At 52.3% G+C, this 22,599-nt stretch overlaps 6 protein-coding genes across 6 annotated transcripts, besides 21 other annotated features; 3 read left to right on the top strand and 3 right to left on the bottom strand.

The window, feature by feature from the left end:
* Positions 1-1,924: part of a mobile genetic element that runs on past the window's edge.
* Positions 1-1,924: part of a mobile genetic element that runs on past the window's edge.
* Positions 1,485-1,531: a tandem repeat.
* Positions 1,770-1,924: a long terminal repeat.
* Positions 1,925-1,929: a direct repeat.
* Positions 1,925-3,126: a mobile genetic element.
* Positions 2,847-2,891: a tandem repeat.
* Positions 3,127-3,323: a dispersed repeat.
* Positions 3,286-4,184: a dispersed repeat.
* Positions 3,324-3,370: a mobile genetic element.
* Positions 3,476-3,519: a tandem repeat.
* A 956-nt stretch (positions 4,185-5,140) lies between the features above and the next one.
* On the top strand, positions 5,141-6,268 carry EKO05_0000260 (uncharacterized protein; the record flags this gene model as incomplete). The annotated part of the gene is made up of 3 exons (XM_059635402.1): positions 5,141-5,205; positions 5,319-5,890; positions 5,946-6,268. The coding sequence occupies 3 exons, from the start codon at positions 5,141-5,143 to the stop codon at positions 6,266-6,268; spliced, it is 960 nt and encodes a 319-aa protein (XP_059491385.1).
* A 795-nt stretch (positions 6,269-7,063) lies between these two features.
* EKO05_0000259 (uncharacterized protein) lies at positions 7,064-7,549 on the top strand (the record flags this gene model as incomplete). The annotated part of the gene is made up of 1 exon (XM_038944645.1): positions 7,064-7,549. The coding sequence occupies one exon, from the start codon at positions 7,064-7,066 to the stop codon at positions 7,547-7,549; it is 486 nt and encodes a 161-aa protein (XP_038802799.1).
* Positions 7,435-7,496: a tandem repeat.
* Positions 7,546-7,574: a tandem repeat.
* A 429-nt stretch (positions 7,575-8,003) lies between these two features.
* On the bottom strand, positions 8,004-10,570 carry EKO05_0000258 (anaphase-promoting complex subunit cdc27; the record flags this gene model as incomplete). Its single annotated transcript, XM_038936625.1, has 3 exons — positions 8,004-8,360; positions 8,409-10,177; positions 10,234-10,570. 3 exons carry the CDS (start codon positions 10,568-10,570, stop codon positions 8,004-8,006), a joined length of 2,463 nt encoding a protein of 820 aa, XP_038802798.1.
* A 560-nt stretch (positions 10,571-11,130) lies between these two features.
* Positions 11,131-11,165: a tandem repeat.
* An 88-nt stretch (positions 11,166-11,253) lies between these two features.
* Positions 11,254-11,930, top strand: EKO05_0000257 (uncharacterized protein; the record flags this gene model as incomplete). The annotated part of the gene is made up of 2 exons (XM_038936910.1): positions 11,254-11,262; positions 11,409-11,930. 2 exons carry the CDS (start codon positions 11,254-11,256, stop codon positions 11,928-11,930), a joined length of 531 nt encoding a protein of 176 aa, XP_038802797.1.
* Positions 11,931-12,345: 415 nt separating this feature from the next.
* On the bottom strand, positions 12,346-13,782 carry EKO05_0000256 (uncharacterized protein; the record flags this gene model as incomplete). The annotated part of the gene is made up of 2 exons (XM_038936739.1): positions 12,346-12,909; positions 13,102-13,782. 2 exons carry the CDS (start codon positions 13,780-13,782, stop codon positions 12,346-12,348), a joined length of 1,245 nt encoding a protein of 414 aa, XP_038802796.1.
* Positions 13,783-15,240: 1,458 nt separating this feature from the next.
* On the bottom strand, positions 15,241-16,965 carry EKO05_0000255 (cell cycle RNA binding protein whi3; the record flags this gene model as incomplete). The annotated part of the gene is made up of 1 exon (XM_038944644.1): positions 15,241-16,965. One exon carries the CDS (start codon positions 16,963-16,965, stop codon positions 15,241-15,243), a length of 1,725 nt encoding a protein of 574 aa, XP_038802795.1.
* Positions 16,966-17,319: 354 nt separating this feature from the next.
* Positions 17,320-17,351: a tandem repeat.
* An 87-nt stretch (positions 17,352-17,438) lies between these two features.
* Positions 17,439-17,455: a tandem repeat.
* Positions 17,456-17,790: 335 nt separating this feature from the next.
* Positions 17,791-17,860: a tandem repeat.
* An 18-nt stretch (positions 17,861-17,878) lies between these two features.
* Positions 17,879-17,985: a tandem repeat.
* A 251-nt stretch (positions 17,986-18,236) lies between these two features.
* Positions 18,237-18,311: a tandem repeat.
* Positions 18,312-18,468: 157 nt separating this feature from the next.
* Positions 18,469-18,501: a tandem repeat.
* Positions 18,502-18,618: 117 nt separating this feature from the next.
* Positions 18,619-18,746: a tandem repeat.
* Positions 18,747-22,599: the final 3,853 nt, after the last annotated feature.

Genomic DNA, 22,599 nt, shown 5'->3' with positions numbered 1-22,599 from the left:
TCCGCATGTTGCAGCAGCAGCAGTTAACCTTATAGTTGTTATTACCACCCTCTACATCTACCTTAATAGTGCTACTATATATTAACTATAATATTTCCTTAAAGTTACAGCTAGGCGTGCGTAGCTCTATAGGGGAAGGTAAGTAGTAATAGCAGGTAGGCACGCGTAACTCTATAAGCAAGGGGACGCAGTAATAGTAAGAGGGCGTAGGGGACCTTATAAGGGAGGGAGAGCAGCACTAGCGCAGGGGCGTAGGCAACTCTATAGGGGAGGGAGAGCAGTAACAGTAGGGTAGCAAGCGGAGCTGGCGGATAGATAAGTAGCGCTTATTAGGGGAGTTAGAGCAGTAGTAGCAGGATAAGTAGGATACTAAGGCGTACTCTAGGCAGCAGCAGAGCGTAGTAAGCAGGCGCTTAACTTAGTTAATAGCGTCCTTTAGATCTAATTAGCTGTACACCTAATATAGACAGAAAATTCTTATAGTAGTATAGGCCTAGACTGCCTCTATACAGTTTATGCGCTTAGTCTAGGACTAGAAGGCTAACCCTGCAGCAGCTATAAACTGTTAGAGGTAGGCGTCTAGTTAGTTGCTGCTACAACGCCTAGACAACAGCGTAGCAGGCAGAGCAACCTAGGTACCAGGCTTAGCGGGGGAACAGGCAGCGCAAGCAGAGGTTAACTACTTTACTAGCGTAGGGTTAGCTAGGGCTAGGTTAAGCATAGCCTTATACACCTGCTAGTGCTTATAGTAGGCACCTAATAAAAATGTTATGTTAGAAAGGACAACCTATAGTAGCAACAAGAGGGTAACTTACAGTAGAAAATAGGCTAACGCCCCTAGTTAGCTTTGTTACTACCTACACCCTAGGTGCTAGGCGTCTTAACATAGGCGTCACCAGCGCATACTAACGCCTTAGCTACTGTTAGTTAGAAACAAGGGGCTAGAACAGGAACACGTACGTTAATGTACTGCTTAAAATTGCACTAGGTATAGCAGAGCTTAGTGTTTGCAGTAAAGAGGTTGTTATTATAAACACAAACGCGCTTACGCTTAGCGCAGGTATAACAGGTCTTACTAGCACCTAGAACGTAGTTAGCTATAGAAGAAATTAGTAAGCAAGTAGACCTATAACAGACGCAGGCACTTATAAGACTAACTAGTAAGAATAGTAAGGAGGCAGTAGGGGCAGCACAGGATAGCGCTGGCAGAGACAGGGACTAAGTCCTTATTATCTAAGTTGCCCTTAACTTTATAGTTGCCTATATAACAGCAGTAAGCTTTCTACGTATATAGTTAGGCCCTGTAACTAGATTAGAAACTATAGATAAGAAATACTGCAGGTATATTATAGGCAGAGGGGAGGGACTATAGCAGACTACAACTGCCCCCTCTAGGGGGACTACTAGCTCTTTAACTAGTGGCCTAATAGCTATAACTAAAGGTAACAACAGATATAGCAGGTAGGGTAAGGGCTTATATAAAAAGTTAGGTAGGTACGTAATAGGTAGGTTAGGTAGAAGCGTAGAGTAGTACAGTATCTAACTTAGGCAGGTGCACTAGATAAAATAAAAACAACCTAGGTGCGCGTAGGGACCACCCCAGGTAAACCACAGACTAGACTAGCAGCTAACCTACTAAGAGGTAGGCCCTTACGCAACTACAACTAGCTCTAGGGTTTACCTACTACTAGCGTCCCTCTAACCTACGCAAAACGCAGGAGAGACCCTACAAAATACATTTAGCTAGGGAGAGATAGGGAAAGGAGGTATGTTATAGGCTTAGACCTTATCTAAGCCTTAAGCAAGACAGGGCGGTTACGTGCCCTACAGATATATTAGAAGGACACGCAACGTGTTACCTCCTTAAGAGATACAATACCATATTAACCCTTATTACATCCTACCCTAAGGCTAGTCTATAATAAGAGGTATATATTAAGCTAGTTACTACTATAATACCTAGACAACAGCGTAGCAGGCAGGGCAACCTAGGTACTAGGCTTAGTAGGGGCACAGGCAGCGCAAGAGGTAGTTAGCCACTTTGCTAGCGTAGGGTTAGCTAGGGCTAAGTTAAGGGTAGCCTTATACACCTGCCTATACTTATAGTAGGTGCCTAATAAGACTATTACGTTAGAAAGGAAGACCTATAGGGGCGCTAAGGGGGTAACTTACAGTAGAAGACAGGCTAATACCCTTAGTTAGCCTTATTAGTGCCTACACCCTAGGTGCTAGGTGTCTTAATATAGGCATTACTAGCGCGCACTAATGCCTTAACTATAGTTAGTTAGGAATATAGGGCTAGAACAGAGACATATACTTAGATGTACTACTTAAAGTTATACTAGGTATAGTAGAGCTTAGTGTTTGTAGTAAAGAGGTTGTTATTATATATATAAGTGCGCTTACGCTTAGCACAGGTACAGCACGTCTTACTAGCGCTAGGAATGCAGTTAGCTGTAGAAGGTTAGCAGGTAGATAGGCCTATAACAGAAGTAGAACACGTATAAGGCTAACTAGTAAGGATAGTAAGAAGGTAGTATAGGCAGTATAGGACGGCGCTAGCAGAGATAGAGACTAGGTCCTTGTTGTCTAAATTGCCCTTAACCTTATAGTTGCCTATATAACAGTAGTAAGCTTTCTATATACACTGTTAGGCCCTATAACTACACTAGAAACTATAGAAATAAAAATACTAGGGGTATATTATAGGTGGAGGGGAGGGACTATAGCAGACTACAACTACCCCCTCTAGAGGGACTACTAGCTCCTTAACTAGTAGCCTAGTAGCTGTAACTAGAAGTAATAACAGACATAGCAGGTTAAGCGTAAGCGTAATAAAAAAAAAATAGGGTAGGCGTAAGATAGGTAGGTTAGGCAGGAGCGTAGAGTAGTATAGTGGCTAACTTAGGCAGGTACGCTAGACAAAACAAAAATAACCTAGGTGCGCGTAGGGACTACCCCAGGTAAACCACAGACTAGACTAGCAGCTAACTTACTAAGAGGCAGGCCCTTACGCAACTACAACTAGCTCTAGGGTTTACCTACTACTAGCGTCCCTCTAATCTACACAAAACGTAGAAAGGACCTTATAAAATATATTTAGCTAGAGAGAGATAGGGAAAGGAGGTATATTATAGGCTTAGACCTTATCTAAGCCTTAAGTAAGATAGGGCAGTTACGTGCCCTACAGACATATTAGAAGGACACGCAACGTGTTACCTCCTTAAGAGATACAATACTATATCAACCCTTATTACATCCCACCCTAAGGCTAGTCCTTAACAATTACTTCTTATAACCTAATTAGTACAGTTACTAATTATTAAACATAGGTTAGTAGACTCTAATCTTAGTCCTGTTAATAAAGCTAAAGATAAGGTCTTTAGCAGCTCCTAGCAACCCCCCTACAGCTTTGCAGCAAGCCTCTATTATTAGCTACTTTAACATCTTTGTATTAAGCTCTATCTATAAGCCCTACGTATCCTATAAGTACTCTAAAATACTATTCTATACTATACTTAGCTACGTACAGCTGTAGCTAAAAGTAGGGATAAGATAACTAAAGGTAAGTAGGTAAGCAGCACGCTAACAGAACACTAATAAGGCTTCCTCTAGTAAACTAACAGATATATTATAGAATCTTATTCTCTTATCCTAACTATATTTAGTAGGTAGGTTAAGACTCTAAGCTAGCTCCTGTATCTCTGCTTTTGTAAACTAAGTAAAGAAGCAGAATATCTTATTATTAATCCTACCTTATTCCTTAGATAGCTATATATCTAGTATTAATTTATATATAGTATAGCGCTTTAAAGGTCTCTATAGCTACTTTAGTTGCGTACTAGGATCTAACTTAGCTAGTAGGGTAGTAGCTGCTGTAGCAACTGTAATTGCGTTGTTAGAGGTAGTACAGAGATACTAGCTTATAAATTAGATAACGTAAAAGTAGGTTTTATAGTCTATATTTAGTAAGTAACTACTAATAAACAATAGACAGTATAGCCTTTACTAACGCAAATATTTTAGATTACAGTTTTTATCTAAACCCCTCTTCTGCAGCGTGCAGTTTCCGTCTTATCTAAAGTCCCTCTAGCACTAGTTAGGGGTGAGCGTTACGCTAAACTACCCCTGGATAGTTTCCAGCGTATAGTAACGACTCGAATATTTTCATCTAAACCCCTCCACTGATCATTCCTTCCTATCGCCTGGATGAACCTTGCGGGAATCGGGACCGAGCTACAGGATTTCCAACTACCTTTGCGTCCATATAGCAGGTAGCCCACAAGTTGGAATGATCTTCCGAATCATTAGGAGAACTCAACGCTCATCTTCAGAGTACTGCTAACGTGGTAAGACAATTCACTACTGCATAGTTTTCTGTGAGAAGCGCAAGGTATGTGTATCTACGTTGAAGGCCTCCAGTAGTACTGTTGTGGTGGCTCAGACATTTTAGCCGGCTTTTCTCCGCAGCATGAGGAGCAGGTCAAGTTAAAGTCTACACACATCGTCCTTTTTCAACTTGGCAACAGCTATTGCGTATGGTTTCAGTTCAGTATGCTGATCAGTCGACACCCAGGGCTTCCCTAAACAAGGAGCGAGTATCGGAGAACGTTTCCTAATCAATTTGCTTCGCATCTCGGCCGCCAGGCGGTTCAGCAAGGGATGCTCTGAGGTTATCGCTTCTATCTGCCAGGAAGTGCTCTATTGGACAAGAGCCTGCGCTAGACTGATTCCAATGATTCATGGCTCAAAGGACGTGGTTTAAGCTTCTGACCCAACATGTCATTATGCAACCAACATCGCACGCACCATAGGGTTGACATCCGCTAACCCGAGTTGAGTAATATCGCTCGCCTCTGTCAGTTCACTTTACCAGGATTCAACAAAGAAGGACGTCTGCCACTGTTTCGCACCAATGCTTCAAGGCAGTGCAATCAGTACCAGTCACGCATCTACAGTGTAGAAGACTTGGCTGTTTTGAAAGCGCAGTTATGAACTGCTCGGCCTGCCGCGTTTCCCAGGGTTCCGCCTGCGATGCTAGACGTCTCGGAAACTCCTGTTGCCTGCTCTGCTTTTCTGCCTTTTCAAATACTGTTAGCCTGATATATTTCGAACATATTTTCCATGAGCGTATCCTAGTATGGCGGACCCCACCTATAGGGCTGCTCAGCCAGGCGAATTTTTCTGCCCAGCCGGAGGGAAATGGTAAGTCACAACGCGTTAATGTTGAAGGAACATACACACCCAACCTCGACATTTAGTTGCGAAACCAAGAGTTCTTCTAGTGTTTCAAGAAAGCACAGTTCTGACGCTCTCAGGTATGCCTGCGAGTCCGGAACGAAATTCATAGGCTGCTGCCTTTCGGATCCATGTCAAAACAGTTGCCATGGAAATAGTCTTCGCCCAGCAGGTCGATCTACTGCGCTTGACAACCAGTCTCCGGGTGGATCTTGCGGTGGACAAACTCCGTTCTGGACTTGTGCGCAAGCACCCAGTTTCTACGGATGCTGCAATGAGGATCCCTGTCTTAACAACTCAACATGCCCGGAGGGAAAGCTAGAACCCGCGTTCTGGGACCGCCCGGATCAGTACGAGTACTTCAAAGATCTGAACATCTTGCTTTCGTCGACTGCTCCCCGGTCAACATCAAGTCCTACGCCAACTACTTCAAGCAAACCCAGCTCTGGCTCCAAAGTCTCTGGCGCAGTTATTGGTGGTGCCGTTGGAGGAAGTCTTGCGTTTATTGCAATCATCACAGCGGTAGTTTTTCTCCTCTGCCGCAGAAAGAGACGCAATAGAGAACAAAGAAGCCGTAGCTCCTCTGGTGGGCCGATGGAAGAGAACAAGCCTGAAGCTGGAGAGTTGGCATCTCCATTGTCCGCTGGTACAGGCATGCCTCACTGCTCCACAAACCTGTTGATTGAAGCAATACTGATAACGAGCAGCTCCCCCCACGTACTCATGGGATGCAAACGGCAACTCCCCAGTTCAACAACGCTGGGTCCACAATCATGCTTCTGGCCACGAACTACCAGGTGAAGACTCAAGAGATCCCCATCGCAGTCCGTACTCCGAACTACACTCGAAATCTTCCCTCGCTCGGATTGCTGAACTCCCCGGAGGCACTGGAGTAAAAGAGCTTGACACACCGGAAATTACTCCTAAGCCTTCACATAAAGAGTTTGAAAACGATATGGTAAAGCGGGAATATGGGCTGGGTCTCAATACTACCCAAAAGGAATCTGGAGAGATTACGGGGAAACGCTAGGTCTTGAAGGAAAAGAGGGCTTCGTCCAATTTCCATAAATTTGATGCTACCTAGGTAATGTTGGAATGAAGGATGTTGTAAGACAGAATATTCTCTCCGGTAATCTAGCTCATACTCTCTTTTTATTTTTCCAATTCGCTTCGCTGCTGATCAGAGATTTTGCTCACCTCCTATGGCCGGTCTCACGCAAGGACGGGCAGTGCGAATAGAGTAGCAACACGCACTGTTAGAACGCAGCAGTCATCCGCACCTCGATCATCATGAGGCTTTCGACATAAGCCCTGATCTTCTCAGTACCTCGAGTGGTAGCTTACCATGACGGGTGTGCGCGATCTAGTTGAGCACCGATTGTGGATGCCAGACTGTTTGTTCTAGTGAAGAGGTGTGAACTCCCTATTGTGCAGATCTCGGACAGTCTGTAGTCAAGGTGCACTTGATACATGCATAAAGATTCGACAAACTCCAGACAAGCAAGCTTGTCAAGAGATTCACTGACGTTTCCGACTACCATCCTCTCGACGCTCGTCACTCTCCTCTGCGTCAGTATCCCGCATACCGCGACAATCTGGAGCGACTTCAGGACCGCCCAGCACTGTGCCAGAAATTCACAATCAGCGCCGACACTCCAACGTTTGCTGCACTCCACCCACCCTCTCCCACCAAGCCACACACTCCCCATCTCCTTTGACGCCCCAAGCCCAGCGCGCGTTCACACGACCATCTCCAGCAAACACCGCTTAGATAAATCCATCAACCTGCACCACCGTAGACAAGGAACCCCCCCAACGACCCACCATGTCGCCAAAACGCAAGCCCAAGACGCAAGCCCTCCCGACCCCAGCCCCAGAAAACATCTCAAACAGAGAATACTACCGCGCATCCGAAACCACAGATACGTCCCCCCACGCAGACGAGCTGATGGAGTTCCCCCCCGGACCACCGGCGGAAGAGCAGCAAGACGGTAGCGGGGAGCGCAGCGAGGTGCAGAGCCGAGAGCAAGATGACGGCGGGTTTGTGGAGCTGTCGAGGCCCGGGAGGCCGAGTCCTAGTCCGTCGGATATCGTGGCCCGTTGTGAGCTGGAGGATGCGCGGGCGATGGGGGATTTGGAGCGGAGTACGCGCGGGCTGGAGAGGCGGGAGAGGAAGAGGTTGCTGATTGCGTTGCAGGAGCGGCGGAGGCGGGATAGGGAGGTGCAGGCGGAGGAGGGGGAGAGGCGGGGAGGGGAGGAGCGGAATGCTGAGTATGATGAGATGCAGAGGAAGGGGAGAGAGGAAGTGTGAGTGATTGAGTGGATGAATGATTGAGGCGAGGTCGCTTTGTTACTCTTCGGTATCATGTTGATTGTTAAGCTACCTACTGTACAATCCAAAGAAGCAAGACACCAGTTCATGCAAGTTTCAGCCATGCCCCAAGAGGTGGAAATCGTAGACTCGTCCGGTGCTCTGCCGAAGCAAGCTATGCAATGCAATCCAGGGTGGTGGTAAGGACCCCGCCAAACTCCATCTTCCAATGCAACGCAACCGGCTTTTGCTTGCCCAAAAACATGAAACGCCCAAAAGATGATAATGAAGGGTATAAAAGTCGATTTTGAATACGTACGCGAAGGTGAGGATGAGGCTGATGATGTGACGACCCAGTCGATAACGATGCGGTCAAGGCTGCAAGGAAGTCCAAGGTAGTCGCTCAACGTGACAAGGATCAACGTGTATTTTGCCAAAAGCAGAGAAACGGTCATCATCTGTCCTCTTCACTACTCCAGGCACCATCATCGTCCTGATCAATGGACTCCATGACCTCTTTAATAACTCCGTGAGACTTGGGATCCAGATTCATCGCGATCGTGAGATGTTTTATAGCGGTCGCGCGGTTTCGTTGCTTTTTGTAGCACCTGCCAAGCAAGAAGTGGATGTTCGCATCGTCGGGTGCCAGGTCCTTTAGTACGAGAAGCTCCTTGAGCGATTCTTCCGAGCGATCTAGCTTGAGCAGTACTTGCGCCTTGCGGAAGCGTGCCATGATGGACCGAGGGTCGAGCTTCACCGCGGCGTCGAAGTAAGTTAGGGCTACATCGATCCTCTTCATGCGGTCGAGAACCTGTCTAGAATCAGTACGCAAGGAAGTGACTTTTATCGGCTGACTTACCAGCCCGATCCTAACAATGATCATGGCATTGTTGGGGTTGATCTGAGACGCCGCCTTGTAGTGCTTCTCGGCTACATCGTACTTGCCCATCCTCTCGTACACATTTCCAAGGCCATACCAACCGTTGTAATGTCTGTTATCGGCACTGATGGCGTTCCGGTATGCTTGCATAGCCTTATCAAACTCTTCATTCGCCACGTGCTCATGGCCTTGCAGAGTGAAGGCGTAGGCAAACTTGGGATCCAGCTGTGTGGCTCGCGCAAAGCACTTGACAGCATCGTCGTGCTGTCGCTCCAGAGAAGATGCGTTACCGAGAGCACACCAGGCTTGTGGTGAAAGACGGTCTTGGTCGATCAGGGTATGCGCAAGGTGGGCTAAAGCAACTTCATCCTTCAACTGCCACAGTGTGTTGGAATACACTTCCATGTGTTCCAGGTATGAAGGCGACTTCTCCCGTATCTTCTTGAACGCCTTCTCCGCATCTGCGTACTGCGCGCGCTCGTAGTGTGCCTTGCCAATCTGCGCAAGTACCCACGGCGTGTCGCGCTGCGCCACTGGTACGGATGCGAATGCACCCAACGCTTTGACGGACTCGTACTGGCTCAAGTAGCTGTATCCTGCGCCGATCCTATGCAGCAAGTCCAGAAGCCAGGTCAAGGCTTCTCGATCTCGAGCGGTGTCCGTTTGAGAGGCCATCCTAGGAGGCGGCGGCGGGGCTATCGCAGCCGCACTCAGAGGCCTTGGCTTGGGCTCTAAAGGTTCTGTAGCATCGAGGGTAGGTTTCCGGTTGCCGCTAACAACTCGTCCTACAGTCGAAGTTGTGCCTGTTCTCCCCTTGGTTCCTGTCGCCTTGACTTTCCGCAACTCTCGCCGTTCTCTGGTCTCTGGATCTCTACTGGGAGCAGCAGCAGGCGGCCTGTTCGTCGTGCGAGTGGATGTTATGGAGCTGATGTGGTTGAACAACCGAGCACTTCTGCGCGGCGGAGCAGCCGTTGGGTCAACCGCGTGCAGTTGTGAGGCTTGTGTGTGTTGCGTGTGTGTAGAATGGCCTGAGACGGTCCTCTTATGACCATTCTGGTTCACCGGCCGTGGTATATCAGTTTGCTCGCCGTCTGAAGGGTTCGTTTTTGTTCGCATTCTGGATGTCATCGGTCGCATTCTAGGCGGATCTTCCACCGCGGCGAACGGCTGCATTCTAATCTTGCGTCCCGGCGCGTGCATGATATCCGCAGGTCCGCGCTCCGTCATGACTGGGCCTCCCCCCTCGCCCATCATCATATCGTCTTCGTCAGGATCCTGGCCGTTAGCTACGGGCGTCTCGACGTTGTGATGTCGCGTTGCACTAGGCGCTGGGTTCCTGCCATTCAGCTTCGAAAGCAGGTTCGTCCCTCCCATGTTGAGTCCAACGTCGCCACGTTGCCGTGTCGGTGGATTGAACGGGTCGTCTTCAGGTCTCGAAACAAAGGGGTTGTTGGTCTCCAGGTCTTCTTTTGGTAGTGCGACTTGCGGCGCATGACCGTTCACTGCGGCATGCGATATCGACTCGAGCATGGTGGGTGTGATGGTGAAGACGTTCTGGGGTCGAACCACGGCGCCAATGTCGCAGAGACCAGTGAAGGCATCCCACATGAACGAGTTGAGCTTCAACGCCTCCACATAGTAGTCGATCGCCTTCTTTGTGTCGCCATGTGCAGCCCACAGCTTCCCTAGCATGCAGAAGCACGCCGCAGCATCTGGAACATGCCGTCTTGAGGTTTCCGAGTGCTTGTCTGATCTCACAGTTAGCCCAGCTATGTTATATGGTGCGATTTCCAAGCGCGTTTACTCCAGTGGTTTCGCCCGTGCCACAGTCCTCTGGCCTTCTCGAGCGCCGTGGCTCCCAGCTCGAAGCGTCCAAGGCGCAAACAAGCTTGGGCAAACACGTGCACGCACCCCAAGTGCTGCGCTTGTGCTGCCTTGTTCTTGGAGTGTTCAAATGCAGCTTTGTACCTTCCTAAACGAAGGTTGCAGAGGGCTAGCAAATGTGCAGCGTCGGCGTTGCGCGTGTCCAAAGCATGCAGGCGGCCGGCGAGGAAGAGGGCGTTCTCAGTAAAGCCGTTGTCGAGGTGGTAGTGTATGAGCTGTCGCAGCTGGGCGTTGGCCGCTGAGGGCGGCGGCGACATGGTGGTGGGCGGTGCAGGGTGATGGATGTCGCGCGCGGTCAAGGTGGGGTTGAGAAGGATGGCGACGTTTACGGTGGTGTAGGCATGAAGACGGCGAGGCGATAGTGCGCGAGGCGGGCGTTGTGGGGCGTGTTGGGCGTGGCAGGCGTGGCAGGCGGGTTGGGCGTGGCAGGCGTGGGAGGCGTGGGAGGCGTGTGTGGTATTGGGCGTGTTTCGCGGTGAAGGGCACTGTTGTGTTGCTAGGGCACGCTTTCGGGGGTGCTCGACAAAGCGAATTGGCAAACACAGCGGGCGCAGCAGAGGTGAAGGCGGACGTGCGCTAGCAGGACATGCTAGGAAGTAGCGAGGGGGCCGGCTGCTGCAGCGGGTCGGGCAGAAGGGGTGCGCGGTCTTGTTCTGGGCGACAACAGTCGTGGTGCAGTGCTCGCGCTTGTTGTGTGTTGTGTGTGTACAGGTGAGAGTTGGCGCACAGGGCAGGTCCCAGGCCCACACGCCCACACGCCCGTCACGTCCACGTCCAACCACGCCGAGAGGGCGGCGGGAGGCCTGCCACTGTCCGCTCACCGTCGTCATCGCCATCGCACACCGCATCGCCCGACTGCCATTGACCCCTGGCCATTGAACCACCGCCCTGTGTTCCACGCCAAACAGCTGCGCAGCAACCGAAGCCGCTGCTGCCCATCATGGCGCAAGTGAGTCCCTGCCCCACCTGGTTGGCGCCATGTGGTCAATATGCCAATGTGTGCCCCGTCGACTGCCTACACCATCTTGCAGGCAAACACAGCTACCACACAAGACACCTTGATAAGCACGCACATGCCCACTGACACCCCCCCAGAAAGCGACCAAAACGCTCGCCGCGGCCAACACAAAGCGCCTAAACACAACCCTCTACCTCACGCTCTCCATCCACACCCTCTTCTGGCTCCTGCGCGCCCTCGTCTTCCGCTCTTCCTTCACCCGCCGCTCCCTGTTTCTCTACCTCATCCTCAGCGCCCCCCAGCTCCTTATCAACCTGCAGTTCGAGCGCCTCTCGCGCCCCACCCACCTCCCGGACGGCTCCATCAAGCGCCCCGGTGAAGACCTCGACGCCCCAGGCCTGACAGAGTACATGTGGGACGTGACCTACTGGACGTACGGATGCATTGCGCTGGCGAGCCTGTTTGGCGACTGGGTCTGGTGGGGGATGATGGTCGTGCCCGTGTACAGCGTATACTCGCTGTATGGCGTGTACAGGGGCTTCAGGGGCGGCGGCGGCGGCTACACGGATGCTGCGGGCGTGCCCCAGCCCGAGGCTGCGCAGAGTAAGAGGCAGGCCAAGATGGAGAAGAGGGGTGGGCAGAGGGTTGCTTACCGCTGAGCGATCCGAGAGGGATCGCCGAGCAGATATCCTTGCACTCAGTTGCCGAGGCAAGGACGTACTGCGATAAGAGCTTGCCTACGAGCTCTTGTGCTCGCGTCGTGGACAGTGGGGACAGTCGAGAGACGGAAGACGCCTGGAGAAGGGCGTGTGCGGCCTCAGTTGTACACAGCGCACAGAGGCAGCGTGTGTGGTCATGTCTTGCGTTGACCAGCTTCATGGTAGAATGCCGCAGGCTCGAGTGTACCAAGGCCATGTCATTCAAAAGACAATAATGAGTGAACATCAGAAGTAGGTATATTGCTCAAAATGCTACACGCAGGCACCAAAGGCCCACACAAACCCCCGCGGCAGATGCACCCATAGGCTACATGTGATACAAGTACAGACAATAAAGTTACCCATCGTACAAGCCTTACGCTTCGACCTTGGTTGGGATCTTGACTTGTCCCTTCTTGCGGTCCTGGTGGGGGAGTCCATATCTCCACCCGACACCCCTGGCGTCCCTTCCGTTGCGTCCAGCGCTCTCAACACTTATGTCCTTAAACACAAAGTCCCACCTCCTCTGGGGAACAACCTTCTGTGCACGCATCTCGGCTTGCTTCGCCTCCTCTTCGCGCTTCTTCTGCGCACTCTGCGCAACGAAGCGCTCCTCGGCGAGCTTTCGTCGCTCCTCGAAGCTCAGACCCGACGCGAGCTCGCGTTCAGCCTTGACTAGCTCTGGATGAGGAATGCGCTCATCAGCAGGAAGGAGGTTGTTATCAAAGGCCTTACCGGCATCCTCCCGGGTGAAGTGCCTGGATTCGGCGACGGGAACCCACAGCTGCTGACGGGTCGCAGGGTGCACGATCAAATCATTGATGGGCTCGTGGATAACGGGCCGCATGCCCTTGTTCTTGGGGTCTGATGTGTCGATGTGTGGCGTTGTGGGCAGCATGTTGAGAACTGCCTTCGAGTAAGGAACGGCCAAGGTTTTACCCTAATATTCAATCAGTGACTGTCCTTGAAGCAAATCCGTGAAACAAGGGTGAAGTGATTGTTGACGTTCAGCAAGAGCATAGCTTATGTTTTGTAACCATGTGGATGTCTTAAAGACTAATCGAATTTTATAAGGTCTCATCATGTCATGGGGGAGAGATTCAAGGGAAGGGAGAGTAGAGTCCGAACGTACCTGTGCAACCCATTCCTTCTCCATCTGCTTGAGTCGTACAACAGCGCCGACACGCTCGTTGCTGACACCAAACTCCACACTAGCAAGCGACACTGTGGCACCGTCACGCTTTACGCGCTGGTAGATGGCTTCCCGCAAGTCTTCGCTCAACACAGGCTGACTGCGGAAATACTGGTTCAGGGGAAACGGTCGAAGGTCCTCTGCAGTTTCCGGCGGTAACCGCGAGTTGTCTTGCTTTCCTGCGGCATCCGCCTTCTTCTTGTCAGCCTGTCGTGCAGCCGACTCCAATTCATCTAATGACTCTTGCCCCTCTGGGGTCTTGGCCTCGTCTGTCGACGCTGCCGCTTCGTTGGTCGTCTCGGTCAGCTTCGTCTGGCCTTCTTCTTGTGGTTTTGCTGCTCCTCGCTGGTACCATGGCCCCGCACGAACCAAGTTGCCGTACCGGTCGTAGGCTCCGAGGTAATTGGTAGACTTGGGTATAGGTTCCTTCAGCTGTCGTCCTGGCCCATTGAGCCACTCATAAAACTTCCGCCGCCGTAATGTGACTTGCTGGCATGGTGTTTGTGAGAACTGACGCGATGGCTGTGCGCTTTGTGTGATGGATTGTGGTCGTGTGGAGGATTGGCTGGGAGAAGGCCGGGGGAGGGAAGAGAATTTGGAGGAGCGCATTCGAGGAGGCATTATTAGTGTGAGCCAATGCTATCGCATAGATGCAGTATAGTACAGAAAATAGAAAGAGACGCGAGCAGCCAATGTGAATTTTGCGATGTGGTATGAAGCTTCGAAGACGGACATGCAGAAAAGTTCCATTGGTGTTAGCTTCCGAGCTAGTAGCGCCAAGCAAGTTGTGCTCACGTGATCTACACTCACATCTTTCGTCTTGTGTTCAAAGATATCGGATGATGGTTCTTTTATCAACTGCTATGTCAAGTACATTTAGAGATGTCATCCTCAAAGTCCTCAAGTATTGAACAGTTCTGTCTGGGTGACTAGGGTAGATGCAGTGATCGACGTCTATCCACCCATCCGATCTGTGGTACCCAGTCTGCACAACACGTATGCAAGGGCGGGAGATCCTGATTACCACATGGCCGCCAGACGGCGATCTTTTTACTCCTTGAAAGGCCGACTTCGCAGCTGCTTTGGGGAGCTGTGAGGACTTGGTGATTTGTTGATGATGAGCGGTTGACCGCTTTGTTGAAACGGCAGTCTAATACTGCCCCAGGCGACAGATCTTTGTACCATCATCACAATCGTCTCGAAGTTGTAATTCTTTCACCGTAGCGACGGAATGAATTTTATTAGGTATTTGTATGAAGATCGTCGCTCTATGCAGCTACTCGTAGCAACTTAGAATGGCTGACGTATAGCAGATTACCAGCCCAGGTAACAACATCCGTTACGACATGAGAGCAAAAGACCGAAGTCCAAGTAGATGTTTGAAAAACCCAAATAATAAATGTAAGGACAGAATAGGGTAGAGCTCCTAGTATGCGGCGAGCCTGCAATGCGCATGTAGAAGAAAGATGGGAAAACGGTTAAAGCAGAAACCAAGGGGAGGGGCAAACAATCGCAAGAACAAGTCTTCGACAGACCGCCATACACGGATTTGCCAAACCATGTCAAGCCCACCCGCAATCGTTCCACTGCTTTGTCGTCGATCAAAAAAGAACATCCCACCTTTGCAGGTATGGGCTCATGTGACATCTTCACACAGGTTCAGTCCCTTTACTTGCCCCAGTGCCTGACCTGATAGAAGCAGTCAACGACGGGACGAGAAGCGCGACCGAGTAAAATAGAATAAGAACAGAAACAAAGAACCCAGCCTCTTCGAACGCCTCTCCGTGCAAACCGTATAGTCAATTAGCAAACGCACAAGGGGGAATCATCGCTGTATGCTGGAAGGAAGTCCATGCCCAAAGGACGTAATCGTCCTAAAGGAAGTTCCGCGCCTATACCCATGCCCTTGCATAAATGAGAAATGAAACCAGATTCAACCCAAACAACTCAACACCTCGCAATGTAACCGAAGTGACAGGATATAACGCGACAAATAGGAAGCATACATCTGAGGTATGCTTAGTGATCGATGCACCTCCAAACTCCTAGATCATCACTCATGACAGCTTGTCGCCGTCTCTAACGACCCATCATGTATGCGGAGTAGCTCCCACCCATACCCCCAAAGCTGTTTCCGCCCGTAGCCATGGGTTGGCGCATTGAGCTGGACATTTCATTTGGGCCCATACCGAAGCCGCCGTTGGCGTACATGCCGAAGCCATTGTTAGCGTTTGCGTGAGACTGACTCGCAAGTCCCGGAGGCGCCGACAAGCCAGGCGGAGGGCCAGTGGCCGTAGAAAAGCCAGGGGGGGCTCCGACACCGCTTCCAAATCCAGAGAGCGGAGTGCTCGGCGTGATGGATGATGCGGAACCCATGCTGGCGTGCTGTCCACTGCGAACACCCAGAGGGTTCTTGGAGAAGCTCAGTCGGATTCCGCCCTTGACGCTGTTGTGAAGCATGTATCCGTATAGCTCGTTCAGGGCCTTGGTAGCGAATGAAGTGTCTTCGAATTCAACAAAACACATTGGGCCATTCTGTTTCGTACGGAAGCAAAGACGCTTGTACCCACGCTGCTTGGAGAAGACGGCTTTGAGTTCATCCTCGGAAGTGTCCATGGGCAGGTTTCCGACGTAGAGTGTATTGCACGGTGGGTTTTGATCAGCCGGGTTTACAGGAGGGTATGTCGGTCGAGCAAAGTGCGAGGAGTACTGCTGGAAGCCCGTGTTCGGGCCAGTGTTCAGGGCAGACGGTGCGTTGTGAGGAGACATGGCGGAGAGAGCCGGACCCGGCGACTGCATAGTGGCTGCTGATCGCGGGGACGTATAGCTGTTCAACGGCGGGGAGCCCATGCCGTTGACGCTGTTTGTGTTGAGCGATAGCGATGCAAAACGGGACACTGGGACCGGGGGGTTTGGGTTTGTCGCTCTTCGTGACATGTTGGACTGAGCTGGTGGCCCTCCAGTAGCGTATCCAATGGACTCATTGAGCAGGTCGTTATCGTCGTCTGCTTCGTCATTGATGACGGATTTTCCCAGGTTGCGGCTAGCAAAAGAGGTTTGCACCGGTGACGTCGGAGAGAAGAGGTTCGAGACTCCGAATTCTCCGTTGCCAAGACCTGGAGTTCCATTTGGTGGGGACATCTTCTCCATATTTTGAAAGGTCCCATTGTACCGCGAAGATTGACGAGCATTCGAAGATGCACCGGCGATCCCGGTGGAGGACGCGATGGATCCATGCCGCGCGGATCCGCTATCGACTGTGTTGCGCCGCGAACCAATCGCGCCGCCAAGGCCGTCTTGCAGTACCTCGACGATCAGCGTTGCGTCTTGGGTAGCATTGCGTTTGCCATTGAGAAGATCGCGCGCTTCTTTTGCGCCATCGTATGTCTGGAAGTAAGCAATAGCAGAGGCGAAGCCCTTGTCTTCGGAGAAACGAGTCTGAGGGACCATTTCGCAGTCGACCAAGTCCTTGGCAAAAAGCAGAATGTTGCGCACGGCCTCCTTGTCACTGTTGCTGGGAAGCTTGCGCAAGAAGATGGCGTGTCGAGTCCTGTTATCTGGGGGGGCGTCGGCGTCGCCGAAAGAAAGCATGGAGAGCCCATTGCGCTCCATTGGCCGACGCTCACCGATAGCGCCCGGCATGTTGTATGTGTGAGAGGGTGCGAAGACGTCTGCCGTCATGGTGCTTTGAGCGAAGAGCTTTGGGGGAGATGAGGAGTTGGAGCTGCTTAGAGAGCCGTGCAGGAAGGGACTGTTGGAGAGGTTGGAAGGGCTTGTGCTGCTCGGACTAGGCCCACCGGCCATTTCTTCCTTTGTCGTCGAGGTATGGTGGCGGCCGTGACGAAGACAAAGAGCGGCGAGCGAGGCGAGTCAAAACGGATGGCGCAGACCAATGCAGTGAGTCGACGATGACGACTCAGATTTGTCAGGTCTCGGATGGCGGGGTGGGGGAGTGGAAAAGAGAGCAAGGTGGCGCCTAAGGGGTAAAACAACTTCGAAACGTGGTTGTGCCCAAGCCAGCGTGGTGGAAGGCGGGCGCAAACGGTCGCAACGGCACAGGCGCACGTGTGCGGAGCAGCGATGGGGGCAGCGTGCAGTAAGAATTAGGGATGCTGGCGTTGTGGAGGATCAACAACGTCGTGTAGGATCAACAATGTTGTGGGCGTGGACGTGGACGTGGGCGTGGGCGTTGCGCAAGGTTGCTGTTGTCCGGGCGGTGGCTACGGGTCCGGCTGTGTCGAGCGAAGCAATGCGACGACGGGAAGAGGCAGTGCGCTGGGGGGGGGGGGGGGGGCTGATATGAGAGCAGGCTCTCCGGTGGAAAACGGAAGTGGGCGCTGATGCGCTAGCCTACAGACAGGTCTGCGAGGAATGCGCGTGCAGCGAGGGCTGCAGCGATGGATGGGTCGTTGAGGGCAGAGAGACCGAGCGACAGACGGAGAGATGGAGAGACGGAGTGCGGGTGGTAAGGCCAGTGCATGCAGAGGGGATTTGGGGGGTGTGGACTCGAGAGCTGGTGGCTCAGGCGCTGGGCTGCACGCTCGGATCGCAGGGCTGGTCGAGAGCAAGGTACCGCGCAAGCCAATCGGGGCGGTAGCAAGGGTGTGGGCGCAGGCAGGACGGACGGCAGTGGGCGTGGATGTGGATGTGGATGTGTATCTTCAGGCGCGGGATGTGAACCTGGATGTGGATGTGGATGGGTATCTTCAAGCGCGGGATGTGAATGTGGATGTGGATGTAGATGTAGATGTGGATGTGGATGTGGATGTGGATGTGGATGTGGATGTGAATGTGAATGTGAATGTGAGTGTGAATGTGAATGTGCGGTTGCTACAGCTCCGCGCGGCAGTGAGATGGAGACGCAGTAAGATGGAGACGGAGCGGCAGGGGAGAGGGCATCTGACGTCGTGTGGGAGAGGGAGGAACGGCACGGTGCAGGCGTAAGAGGGAGCGCAGGAGGAGTGGGTGTGGGAAGCAGAGGTTTGGTGGAAGCAGAGGCTTGGTGGAAGCAGACGGGGCGCTCTTGCTAAAAGCGACATGCCCACCCATGGGAGGAAGGCGGGCGCGCGTTAGGACTGGCGCTGGGGACTGGCGCTGGGGATTGGCGCTGCTGGAGCTGGAGCTGGGGCTGGAGCTGGTGCTGCTGCTGGGCACCGCTGCCGGGAACTGGGCTTGACCCGGAAGCCCACCGCGCGACCGCTCATGGCGGCCTAAGCTGATTCGGCCGTGCAAGCATTACTCCAGACACTTGCAGCCAAGTCGCACAGGTACCGCAAGAGACGATGCGCGATAGCGTACCACGCCCATCGAGACGACGTGACGAGACGACGTGACGAGACGGCTGTGTGGATGGCGCGCTACACCGCGCCTGCCCTCTGTCTGCTCCACGCTGCTCCACGCGTGCCTTCCCAGTCGAGCCTCGTCTCACCAGTCACCGCGCTCTTCATCAGCCACCGGCCATCACCCATCACCCATCACCCATCACCCATCACCCATCACCCATCACCCATCACCCATCACCCATCACCCATCACCCATCACCCATCACCCATCACCCATCACCCATCACCCATCACCCATCACCCCTCAGCCCTTGGCCCTCGCTCTGCCTGCGACACCCTCGACCGTCACTTCCCGCTGCCGCCATGCTCCATCCCTCTTGGGCGAAGCCGCGCCGGTAGAGGTCCGCGTTCCTACTGGCTGGCTGTCCTAATGCTCTATCCAACAATTCCAACCCTTTGACCACAGCGGAGCCCAACGCCGCTGCAGCGTGGGATGCTGAACGCCGCCGTGTCATATGCACGCCTAGACGTGGCGTGTGCTTTCTTCTTTCTTCTGCTTCGCACGACATCCAGCGCCGCCGTCGCCCTTGCGCTGCGCTGCGCTGCGCCCAAACTACTTGCTGAAGAGGCTCTGCGCTGCTCACCACCTCACACAGGCCCCGCTGCAGTCTGCAGTGCTTTCGCCACATCCTTGTGCATGCGTGTCTGCTAGCAAGCTTTCAGCCTAACGCAAGCGGCGTTTTGCGGACGCAGTCAACGTTCATCACAGGCAATCGGTCCTGCTCCGACTTCACAATAGGCCGCTCTCAGCTTACTAGCGAGCGATGGCTCACCGCGTCTGTGGGAAGTGGCCTGCTAACCAGCCCTCCGGCCCTGATATGCCGGGATGCGAACGGCGAATCACAGTCTTGGGCCTGGTTAGGAGGAGATCATCCTGCGTCCAGCAAGTGGGACCCCCAATGATCTTCCTCTGGACTTGAACCACTGCTCATGGGCAATCGCTGCAGACGCACAAGCTTCGATACCCTCCATCAGCTGCACCACTGCCGGCGACGTTGGCGGTAATGGGCCGGCTGCATTTGCACACAACCACTGCGGGGCTGTCAAACCCTACCAGACAAACCTCCGAGCATGCCTGCAGCTTGACAAGTCAGACTGTAGGTCAGACCCAACAAAGACGCAGGCAGGGCCACCGGCTGCCAATCACGCTAGTCCGAGAGACCTTCGGTATGCCGAAGCCCCAGCCATGCCGGTCCATCTCTAAGCGATCGTGCTGTCTCTCCCGCGCTTGATGTCGACAAGCGCATCGTGTCGACAAACAGCACGCGGCTTGCGAAAACAAGGTTGCTGGCCTTTACATTAGCGCCCCCATACACCTTTACCTGATTTTCCATCCAGCAGGTACCCTACCAGCAAGTGGTACAAGAAAAGGCACTTCTCCCAAATCAGAGGCGCACTTTTCATGTGCCTATATCAGTTGGCCTTTATGCCATCTGTGAAACACCGCCACGTGGTTCCACCTACTTTCAAACCGTCCCGCCGACTCTACTACATACTCCAATCAAGCCTGTGTTGCCGAAAGAAGTGGCCTTCCTATGGCCGAGCAAAACATCAGCAGGACTGAGGTTTTTCCAACATCGTACCGATCGATAACACACTCGAGATCAGCCGTCTCTATCAGCACATATGCTTATATACCAACGTGTACAGCATCAACCACACAAAGAGCAACGACACGAACATGCGCATGTGCATGCTGTTGTGTGTTACTATGGTTCGAGTCAGCCTTCAGCCCGGTTACCGAAGGTCGGTTGTCAAAACGCAGCTGACACCTTTTCGGCCTTGTTGCTCCAGGCACTGGCCATCATAACTTTGGATGCTGCTGCTTTTAGGCGTTTGTCAACAGTTGGACTGAGACCACACCAGCCTGCTCAAAGACATCCTTCTGATGATCTAAGACACTACCACATGCTTATGAGGGTCTACGTCTGACCTTGAAATGCCGACAAGAACCCAGCCCAAGCGCTGGTCTCCCAATACATATAGTCTAACGTCGTATCATGTATCGCCGAGATCCCACTGTTTAAAGGGGTTGGCAAAGACCTGCCTCAACAGACCGACTAGCGGAGTGTACATTATATAGACCACACACGCAGTCCGAGTCCCAGACACTCTGGTCGTCACACGTATTGAACGATCAACTCCTTGATGGTCAGCGCACCGGTACCTCAAAACAGTAAGGCGCTTGTAGCACAGCATTACTAACCTTCGGTCTTCTGTTCACGACGAGGCATCAGATTTCCATACGAATCAGTTCATACATACTTGAAAGTCGAAACTCCCACCACGGCAGATGATCCGCCGCTGGAAGTATTTTATGAAAAACATCCAAGAACTCGAATAGTACTCAGAGCAATCGATGGTGAAAACTACCTAGAAGCGACAAATAGTGTCCATTCCTAGGCTCGGCCCGGACGACGTGCAGCGTTTCACAGCTTTCAGGGTACTTCCTATACCATGGCAGAAGAAGGCATGTTACACGTCTGACTCGGCAACAGTATACTCAGAGCACCCTTGCCTACGAGCAAAGCTGCAAATCATCATTCTTGCATCTCTGTTGGCTCTGTATCTCTAACGTCCTTTTTGCCTAGCCTTCTGCATGGCCAATCTTCTTGCGCTGAGTATGTGCATCTTTTCACGTGGTTCACTCGACCACGGTGCTATAAGACAACTTGCAACGCTCGCTAGCCCCATATGTAGTGCCCTCACGAGACAAACTAAAGGACCTTTTACGCAAACAACGCTTGCACACCCTGTTCGCGGAACTGGGAGTCAGACGCTTGGATCCCTTGCTAATCGTTGACGGAGATCGTTCCGATAACGAGACATTGGCGTCCAACTCCACTTGAACATGAGCCCACCCTCGTTGAGCCTTCCGATTCGCAAGGGTCTCTACACCGGATAAAGATAAACTCAATCGTCATCTCATTCCAGTTCGTCTATATACTACACTCCCGCGTTTGCCCCTCAAGAAAATGGCTTGAACGGTGAGAAGGGCAGTGAAGATCAAATGGCTCCGACTAGATCCCCTGCCATGTAGGATGAAGAAACATTTGTCGACGTATACCTACCCACTTCAGTATCTGCATGCAGCATTGAGCTAGGACCAGTGCTCACGGCGATGCATCGGACCGTTGGGAAAGAAGTTGCTATCAGCATGCCATGGTGGGGAAGCGCGAACGGAAGCTCCACCTCCTCAAGACCCAAGGCAGAGCTGAGGTCACCTGTGACTCGGCATGAAAGAGGTGAGTGAAACGACTCGAGCCCATATGATCCAGTAAACGCTAGCGCGTGTGTGGCTCACAATGCCGATGGACTGAAAAACAAAAGTCATCGCATTCAGATCACTCGATTGGACACTCAAGACCGCCATAGTAAGCTGACGAACATCAAGGCCAGCGTTAGCCCACATCAACTTTCCAGGCTCACTCAGGTCTCTGAGTCATCAGCACAGCTAGTCAACACAGTTTCGAACCGAGTGATCAGGCTTGCCGAGTCCTAGAGAAGGCGAGCACGCTTCTTGACGTAAACAATGGCTGAGTTTGGTAAAGGAAAAAAGGCAAAGTAATATAGTGCACGTAAAAAGCCTGTATGTTCGATCCCGGGCAGCTCATGATATCGCAAGAAGCGAGCTTCCAATTCGGTCTCTGGCAGTCATGACAGCCTTGCATCAACGCATTGAGGCTCTGCTAGATCTCAGAGGGATTTCGTCTCTTGTGTGGTCACCTCTCGTCCGGCACTGCTTGTTGGCTTCACTGTCGCCTCGTCCCTGTTATGGGTGAAAGGGTCCTCTGCATCTGTTGGGTCAGAGCTTCACCTGTCACGATGGGGTAAAGATATTGAACAGTAGCAGCTGGGTGAGCATCTCCTTGTCCCCCTTTCTATAAGACTAACCCACATGTGTGACCTCTTTTCGTGGCAGAGCATACAATCATGCTACGAGAGGCTCGATACGAGAGCATGTGGTGGATATGGAAGCACGTGACCACCAACGGACACGCGCTCACGGAGCCGGATGAAGTAGTCTTCAGTGCTCTGCATATAGTCGCTTTCCATCTCATCTCCGAAGGACCAGTGGTCCCTCATCAATCATCTG

Source organism: Ascochyta rabiei, chromosome 1, assembly GCF_004011695.2.
Source record: "Ascochyta rabiei chromosome 1, complete sequence".
NCBI lineage: Eukaryota > Fungi > Ascomycota > Dothideomycetes > Pleosporales > Didymellaceae > Ascochyta > Ascochyta rabiei.
This window is presented reverse-complemented; position numbering and strand designations above follow the sequence as displayed.